A 9,729-nucleotide genomic window follows, 5' to 3' on the forward strand; every position below is an offset into this window, starting at 1 on the left:
TGTGTGTGTGTGTGTGTGTGTGTGTGTGTGTGTGTGTGTGTGTGTGTGTTGCAGAGTCGCCAATTTGTTGGTAATTCCCCAAATTGCGGGGAATTTCAACTAGACTGGGGATTTTGTGGAGATTGGCGCTATGTGGGGAAAATGTGGGGATTCTAACATTTTGTTTAATCTATCAATTACTGATGCATCGCTAGTTTGATCGTTATTGTTAGAAACACTGTGATGGACTATATCGACGTTTTTTTCAACATCGCACATCCCTCGTATTATTAACAAGCAGTTTAAATAGAATTATTATCAGCACTTGGTTCGGAATTGTAAAATTACCAGTCGGTGCGTGTTGAGTTCGCGATTCTTTCTCCCGCTTAGGCCCCGATCCCCGATATGAAGCAAAACGAAATGAGCTATTGATAAACAAAGCCGAGCAATTGGTATTTCCACACCACAACTTACCACTCATAAATTTTAAATATAGGTCGAAACTCATTGATTATTTCTAACATTAACATAATGCACAACAAATAATCAATTTACTTAATTTTGTAAGGCAAAGAAAAATGTTTTTTATTCAAAGACTGATTAATGTTGAATCTAATTATAACAAATAAATGATTTAAGGTCATCTAATTTTATAATTAGTTTAATATTTTTCATTCTGTTTACATTCACAGCAAACGTAATAAATGGATGGTTACATTTTGAGTTTCTTAATTCTTTATTATATTTTTAAGCGATGTATTTCTAATAAATAATGAAAGAAGAAGAAGAAGAAAAATGAAAACTCGAGATGTGGGGAATATGAGCTTTGCTCTCCCCAAATTTGGGGATTTTAACTGACTTTTGAACAATTGGCATTGGCAACGCTGATGTGTTGACAAATATGGCAACATTGACAGATGGCATGATTGTCAGGTTGTCATATTTATTTTCTAATTTCATTCTATTATAGTTTTTCAAGAGTCGCCAGAATCTTAATATTGGAATAGAAATTCATTCGATTTTCGCAACAAAATGAATAAATAAGGATAATATTAACTTCAAACGGATACCATGGAATCCAATTTATCATTTTTCAGTCTTCCAGTAAGTGTCGCAATTCCAAAGAACATTTCCTTCTTTACATAAAGTAACGTTACCATTACTTTCAACTAATTTATCTATTTGTTAATATAGTTTGTGGACTCGGAGAAGACTCAGGAATGTGTGTACGATGGTTTGCCAGGTAGCTTACCGTCGACGGGATCCCTTCTAGGAGCGGATGATGTGCTAGCTCAATTTCTTTCGGCCGACGGCCCACTCGAGGAACCCGACTTGAATGGCCCGACGACCTTGCATTGCGAGATTTGTAAGAAACAGTTTGATAATGCTAAGAAGTACTATGGGCATTTAAGAGTGCATTCGAAGGATAATCTTTGGATTTGTGGTATGTTTGTTGTTATTTAAATTTAAGTACTATATTTTGAAGAATAACATTTGATAGATTGTTTTAGATTTCTTTATTTTCACATTATATTTTCTATTAGTTGTAGAGTGGTATTATTTGTAAACTCTTGTTTTCAATAAGGCCTGTAACACTTGCGTGTCAATGTTGGCCTTGTAATGTAAATCCCTGTGACTTATTCTACTCTATCTGTGTCTATGTATCTATAGTGAGAGGTAAGATCTCACATATGAGTACAGAGTTTTAGCCCTCTTGCCATTAGCCAAGAGGGCTAAAACTCTGTTACTACTACTTAGTACAGCATTTAACCCCCAACCTGCCATTTATTCTCTAATTGAAATATGCTTTTTATAGCCACATGGTTATAAAACAATGGTTAACATTGCATCAAATGTAGCATATCTTTGTCATGTGTGATAAATTGCCCAGTTATTCGCTAAAGATGTAAGAAATGTACAGTACTGGATGATACGAAAAGTACTTTTCAAATCACTTTTTCTTTGTTCATTTTCTTAATATAGAAATTAAATTGCTATGTGAATAAATTTTTTTCCCTAGATAAATGTCCCAACCAGAAGTTTTCGACCAAGCAACAGTTGATGAAGCACAGCCTTACTCACAAACCTCTGGAGAGGGTATGGAGATGTCCACAATGTACCATGGCCTTTGAGGCACTATGGAGACTCCAGCAACACTTGTTTGCTAACCATCTGGATTATCGGTAAGCTATTTTGCCAAAAAAGTGCATCAGGTTATTCATCTGGCTATGCCAGACTAAACCCTAACTATGACTGATGAACAGAGATTGAAATACTTAAACTTTGAGGAAGTAATACATGTAGATCAAATAATACCTCCCTCAGAGATCTGAGAATTACTGTATTGTGCTCAGTTATGTGTTTTAGAAGAGAATTTTTGTTAATTTATATGTAAAAATATAACTATTTTGTTTAGATTTCTGGGATGTCAGGAGGTATTGTTCACTCTATGTAAATTATTTGTAGTTTACGTAAATATACTCTGCCCATTCCGATGTCTACTGATGAGTATGACACCAGGGCAAATGCTGCTAAAATGAGAACATTATGCAGTATGTGTGGCCTTACTTCTTTAAGGAAAAGGATTAAGAAACAGTGTAATAAGAGGTTGGTGTAGTGATGCAAAAGTGGTAGTGATAGATAATAATTAGTAGATTGACAACATAGATAGAATAAAATGTGAAGGACAAATTGCCATACTTTGCATTTTTTTAAAAGACGCGTGTCAAAAGTACCAAGAATGAATATGCGTGTATGATTTGAATGATGAAAGTAGATGAAGCAAATGGTATGTCAAGGTAGTGCACAGGATTGTTGTAATGTGTTATAATTGTAGGTAGGTAGGTTGTCATAATTGTGTCATAAAGAGAGAACTAATAAAATAAGATTTGTTTCAGGCCCCACAAATGTGATGAATGTGAAAAATCATTTCACAAGGCTTCAGACTTGAAGAAACATTATGATACACATTCTGGTAATATTTTAAATGTTTTAACAAATATTATGATAGGTATATTTGGGGTAAGATTGTCAAAATTGTTTTTTATTTAGAGTCCTATAATATATCTTTTTAGGTTTATTAGAAGCAAAAAATAAATTACTTATTCACAATCAATAAATATTAAACAACATCACATACATTGCTCTGATCCCAAAGAGTTAGTAGCTAAAGCACTTGTGTGGATGGAAATTGGAAACAATGATGTTACCACAAACACCCAGACCCAACTCAATATAGAAAAGTTTGTTTTTCTACATCAACTTGGCTGGGAATCGAACCCGGGACCTCAGAGATTGCGAGAACACTGGTGTGTAAGCCACTCGACCACGGAGTTCGTCATATTTCATCATTAGTGAATACTAAAATGCTTTCTTGTTTTAATGGAAAGTTTGTCTGTCATCAGTTTTAAACAATTTGTTGGGATGAAGAATCCGTATGATCGAAGCCTTCATCCTTACTATAAACTAACCTAGAACATCCAATCTATACATGAATATGTAAACTCTTTTTTCCATAACTCAACATCTATTTGTTAATATTTATTGTGGGTGGGTATTCAACTACTCGTACTCCAGCTCCCTGGGTATATTCACCAACCTGGCAGATGGTGATGCAAAAATAATTGAAGCTATACATGGGCATTCCTGTACAAAGCACATGTGCGACTATTTTATATCAGTAAAAGAGGTTGTAATATTTACTATGAAGCCTGGTATACCCACGATCCGTTATTTTGAAAATTACGGGACATCCCAGCAATTTCATAATGCAATGAGCAGAGTACTTAATACAAGCAAATAAATTTAAATAGTAAAACTTCCTGTACTTTGCAGTTCGCGGATGCGAGCGTTGACGGTTTCGATGCGTCGTCGATGCGTAGGGTGCGCGTCTAGTGCCACAGACTCATGACAGTTGTTGCAAACACATGGGACAGTGGCCTACTAAGGCACTGGGTCTTCCCTTCATTTAAGTTTACATACTACTAATATTCATTTAAGTTTTTTTTGTAGTACAAGTATTTTATGGATCTGTTGTTGTCCGAAATGCATTTTATTTTATTTATTATAATTCCCGATATTTTCAAAGTAGCTGACCTGTATTATTTATTTAAGTAATTTTTAATTGGGTGAATTTGTGAAGAATTATAAATAACTATAACAGAATGTTTCACATAGGCCTCATAGTAACGGCTAGAAATAACTAACACCTGTTTATTAATTTCAGATGTAAAGAAACATGCATGCACATTATGCTATATGCACTTCAAAGACAAATGTAACCTGAAGCGTCACATGTTGACACACAACAACGAGAAGCCCTTCTGCTGTGCTGGCTGCGGGACTAGGTTTAAACAGGTTATAACCCACTTTGTATGACTACGGCGAATCTAAGGGTCGTATTCTAGAACTCTACTCAATGCTCAAGTCAGGACTTGAGTATGATTCAAAGCACTAGAAATCATACTCAAGTCCTTGCCATTAAGGTCGTATTTCCAGTGCTCGAAATCATACTCAAGTCTGCTCAAATCCTGACTTGAGCATTGAGTAGAGTTCTGGAATACGACCCTGAGAGGCAAAGTAATGTTATCTGTCCTTGTCTCACTTACATGATAACACAAAAGGCTGGGTGCTTTGTGGTTATAATGCATTATACTACTACTACTACTACTACTACTACTGTTATATTATACTACTACTAATCCTCATGTATAGATAAATGTAATGAGCGACATAGTGTCGTTAAAACCACCAAATTTTAATATCTATTTCCGGAAATAGAATTACTCCATCGTAAGACAAAACTACTGACCTAGGAAGCCGAAGTAATTTTAATGGTGCCATTTAAAAAAATGCAGTAGATAACTTGGTATTGGTATTGGTATTGGTGCAACGGGCTAGTTTCCGCAACTCGACGTCGAGGCGCCTATTTTGCGTGTGGTAGGTGCAGGGTCCTACTCGTGCCACCCAAGCTCCTCCAGGAATCTCAGCAGCCTCTTCGGTTTTCTGAAGACTTCGGGGAGCGACCTCGGCACTCCAAGGTACTTTGCTCTGTAGTTGGCCACACCGGAGCACTCTAGTAGGATGTGTGCGGCCGTTTCCTCCCCCTCCATGCACGCTCTGCATAGAGGACTGTCCGTGATACCTAAATTGAAAAGGTGTTTATTGTATGGACCATGACCCGTTAGAACGGCAGATAGAGTGCGCAGCTCTTGTCTTTCAAGTTTGATTAATTTACGAGATAGACTGGCGTTGAGCGTTGGGAGTGCTTCCCTAGCCTGTCTACAAACCGTAAGGGTTGTCCATATGTTATTATGAGAAGATTTTGTACCTTTGAGTATAGTTGTTCTTGACCATTGGTTGGGGAGGGACACTATGGGTTCTGGCCCTACAGCATCCGTCTCCGACCCTTTTCTAGCTAGTTCGTCTGCTGCGTCGTTGCCACGTGAGCCGCTGTGTCCTTTAATCCACTGTAGAATTACGTGGTTGTGTGTACATACCTCCATGAGTGCTTGATGGCATTCATATATAAGCCCTGAGTTAATGTCATAGCTGCTCAGCGCAGTAGATAACTTGCAGTAGACCTTTTACCAAAGCAGAGAATAAAAAAGTACCGAGAATGGTCACTCTCCGCCCCTCCCTAGCTTTAGACACCGCACCGCGATTCGCATATTGATGGTAACATTGACGGAACGGCAAAACGACTGTCAGTTATGTACTGTATGTTTGCATTTTTTACATGGCATGGCACAATTAGAATTACTTTAAAATCAAACTTCGACTTCCTAGGTCAATAGTTTGTCCTACGATGCAGAGAAACCATTTCTGGAAATCTGGAATTCGAAAAGTAATTTGAATTTTTTATTAAATTGTCTCAGTCGTATTTTCTATACAAAAGATTTTTGCACAAATGTGTCTACTTTAGTGTTTTTTAGTAAAGTATTAATGTGACATGAACAGTCCTAGTATTTTATTTACGCAAACATTAATATACAATATGTTTGAGCCTATTACATTGCCTATTTTTGCCTATTAACTTTTGGATTTACGAAAAATGGTTTGTGTATGAAAAAACGACATAGGCGATGCTCTTGAAACAACGCTTCGGTAATATGGGCTTCAACTATAAAAAGTGTCCTTTTCACAGATAGCGTCAATGAGGCGGCACACTAAAAACTGCGCACTATACAAGAGTCATCTCCACGAGCCAATTGACAAAACTGTGCGGAAAAATTATTGTAGAGTTTGTGGCGTGACTTTCCAGTATAAGAGTGCTTTACTTGAACATTGTGTTAGGTATGTTGGTAATGCTTAAGTTGAAGTTCAAGATGTATTGGTTAACTTCATTGCTTTTCTTGAATATAACTCCATTGACTTTTATGGATACAACTACAAAAAAACTAAAAAAAAATTTCATACTAAAACAGAAAAATTTGGAAATCCTTGTGCTGTGGATTTTATTGATTCGAGTATTGATTCTGTTTTGATCCCATTTGCATATGGATTTGACAAGGCGAGGTGCTGTAGGCCCTTGCCGGGAGTTGAGCCAGTAAACTTGTAAAATAATAAGATCACCTTTCTCAACACTCAACAGTCGTATCCGCATTTATGTTAATTTGGATCGATTTTCCAGACAACACACAAATCCGCCAAGCAACATAATGAAAGAGGAAAAACCAAATATAACAAATATAGACATTAACAAAACAGTAGACAACATCGTGGACGACATTCTATCTGCTGAAGATGATTACATGACAATGTCCAGACAAAATGAAATATTAAGCGTCTACAATCCAAATGAGAATGGAAACAATGACAATTTAATGCAAATTGAGTTTCTCAAAGAGATGAACCAATTACATACTTTAGACGATGAGCTGTTTTATAACGATATAGATTTTGATACATTTCATCCTAGCCACATATTTAATGCTAACGAAACTGATTATAATATGGACAGGAATACCGAGATTATGTTTGATTTTGCTGAAGGAAGCAAAAGTATAGATCAGGATATCATGAATGCATTGTACCATGTTAAAGCTGAATATTTGCCTGATGAATTGCTTAATGTTCCTGAGGTTGCAACAGACGAAACTAACGAATTGTCCGTGAACGAATGTGCTACTATATTTGAGAAAGATGTGGATTTGGAAGCTAGTACCAATTTAGCGGCTAATCTTAACCAACTTATTGGGGAGAATAGTGTTCAATATATTTCTACAGAGGACGATGACACATTCATAATAAGTTTAAATAGTGAAATAGATGCAGAACAGTTGACAGACATGTTAAATATAGGTGTTGAACTTGTTGAAGGAGGCAAAGAAGATTGTGTATCTAATGATTCTGAAAGTGATACTACTGAAGGACCTTCAAGTGAAGCTGAGCCTGTTGTTGTTAAGATTCAGAAGCCAGTTCAAATCAGATTTGATAAAGAGAATGTGTCTGTAGAAAAAGAAACTGTAAAGAAGAAGAAAAATCAAGTGCTCTACGTTTGTAGGAAATGCCATAAGACATTTAAGAAGAGAGATAATTATCGATCTCATATAGGTAAGTGTAGATTTCTGCCTAATTTGTTATAATGAATGTTCAGCAACAATGACAAAGCCTAGGTTGCACCACGCACAGTTAATATCCAAAATAAATAAATGGGGTCTGCAGAAAAAAAATCTGTTACAAGTAAACAGAACCTTTTCTTTGTGTTTTATTTTGTTAAATGTAAGTTGTGTATTTTCCCTGCACAATAAACGATTTGTGTGGTGCGCTTTCGTTGGCCTATTCCTCCAATGTGTACTAAATTCTTCGAATAAAATGCAGCGGTCCATGAGCCAGCTCTGCGTCGACACAAATGCTCTATATGCGGGGAACGGTTCAGCTACCGCTCGACGTTGAACAAACACCGTGCAGCGCTGCATGAGCCCAGAATACTCCCCTCTGTTGCCTGTCACTTATGCGATAAACAGTACACGGCCAAATGGATGGTAAGTTCTCACTCTCAATAATAATGAGACGCAATTCGAAATGTAAAATTTTTGGGAAGCTGGGTAAATAAATTAAATAATAAAAGCAGGATATCGTTCTTCATATCAAACAAAAATTTGTCGTATTTGTCATCAGTTAAATGGAATATACAGTTGGTGTCACATACTTATTTTTTTATCTATTTTGTAAGATTCCAAAAACTTTATCATTGACAAATTTTATTATTCTGCTTGCATTTTGGTTATGTTTTAATCTGTAAGTGTCCAAACAAGTGGTTAAGAGATGAGATAATTATTTAAATAATATATATTTGCTACTTTGCAATATAAGCGTCTTCTTCTGTATTAGATTGCTGCTTTACTACTTTTCTTATTTTATTCAAGGGAAATAAACAGTTATAAAACAGACAGTTGATACAAAAACATCGATTAGAACAATTAGACCTGGAGTTCCATAAACATGAACAAGAATTTAGCTAGCAAGTTCAATTAGATAATAAAGTAACATCCGGAACATTACTGTGCACTGTTATATGCAAATATAATTAAAAAATATATCTATAGTCTATTCGCTAACCAAGCATGACATTGACAACGAAATCCTTAAGTGTTTTGACCTATGACTTTATTTTTTTCCATCCTCTAAGCCTATGACTAATCGAACAGCGCTCCTAGCGGTGACAGGAAGAACTAAAATTCCCGAAAAAATTTTTTACACGGTACCTAGCTATCACACCAGAAATAGAGACAAAATGTCAATTTGTTTGAAAACTATTCTGCCAAATCAAACTGCGCTCCGATCTTAGAGGATGGAAAAAAATAAAGGAAAGGAGCTGCTCTATCTACGGAATAAACGTACCTAATAATAAACAAAAAATGTCCACCACAAATGGCGGATTTAATGTTGTACCATAATCATAGATTGGTCAATATCGACATGCAAATGTATGGCTTGAATGTTGAAACTGTTTTTTATGTTTGCAAATTTGTATAGTTTACTGTAATCAAAGTATGATTAATACTAGGCTATTATTACTAGGCAAGTAATGAGCCATTTTAATCAAAATTAAATATAAAGTTATATTTACCAATAAATGTAACGATGGAATTGCATGTCATGTAATCTGGTTACATTCAAAGTTCTATTAAAATTTGACTTCAAAATGGAGCGAACAAACGGTATTTAAAGAGGATATTTGATTCAATGTTTATGCTCGGCAGTCCTATAATTTCCAACCATTCTTTCTTTATTTTTTCATTTGTAGGTAAATTTAAAAAAATAATAATGAAATAATAAAAACCTCGTAGTGAATTGTTTTAATAACAGAATATCGATAATATGTCTGCTTACTAGAACAACACTATCTCAAAATAATCGTTATCAACAATCATCAAAATATACTAATAATCAGGCAATCTAAAGTAACCAAAGCAAAATTCGGCAATACTTATGAATATACTATTTAAATGAGAAAAACCAAAATACAAAGACACGACGCAAGCACATAGAAAAATTCGTGAGGTCCGCGGGTTCGTTCCGTGGCTTAGTTGGTATAGCGTCTGCCACGGTAAGCTAGAAGACGTCGATTCGAATCCGGCCGGATCGAAGGAATTTTTTCTGACTTTGTATTAATAATTATAACAAACTAGTGGAGTAATTTCACAAAAAATAATTGAATATCAATTCAATAAAAATCTTTTAAATATTTAAAAGTGATATAAGGTCCATTTGCCTAATGAGTTGCCAGAGATGGATGGCCCTTAT

At 35.5% G+C, this 9,729-nt stretch overlaps 1 protein-coding gene across 1 annotated transcript; it reads left to right on the top strand.

Moving 5' to 3' along the window:
* The first annotated feature begins 959 nt into the window (after positions 1-959).
* LOC113236218 (gastrula zinc finger protein xFG20-1-like) lies at positions 960-8,066 on the top strand. The gene is made up of 8 exons (XM_026472225.1): positions 960-1,083; positions 1,174-1,423; positions 2,000-2,162; positions 2,877-2,953; positions 4,205-4,335; positions 6,125-6,273; positions 6,611-7,533; positions 7,801-8,066. The coding sequence occupies exons 1-8, from the start codon at positions 1,051-1,053 to the stop codon at positions 7,983-7,985; spliced, it is 1,911 nt and encodes a 636-aa protein (XP_026328010.1). The 5' UTR covers positions 960-1,050; the 3' UTR covers positions 7,986-8,066.
* The last annotated feature ends 1,663 nt before the right edge of the window (positions 8,067-9,729 follow it).

This window comes from Hyposmocoma kahamanoa, unplaced genomic scaffold (assembly GCF_003589595.1).
Source record: "Hyposmocoma kahamanoa isolate Upper Pololo Valley unplaced genomic scaffold, ASM358959v1 89928, whole genome shotgun sequence".
NCBI classification, from domain to species: domain Eukaryota; kingdom Metazoa; phylum Arthropoda; class Insecta; order Lepidoptera; family Cosmopterigidae; genus Hyposmocoma; species Hyposmocoma kahamanoa.

Coding starts and splice junctions, on each gene's coding strand:
- LOC113236218 (XM_026472225.1), top strand. CDS start 1,051: ATGGAATCCAATTTATCATTTTTCAGTCTTCCA. Junction 2,954..4,204: donor ACATTATGATACACATTCTG/GTAATATTTTAA, acceptor TATTAATTTCAG/ATGTAAAGAAACATGCATGC. Junction 7,534..7,800: donor TAATTATCGATCTCATATAG/GTAAGTGTAGAT, acceptor AATAAAATGCAG/CGGTCCATGAGCCAGCTCTG.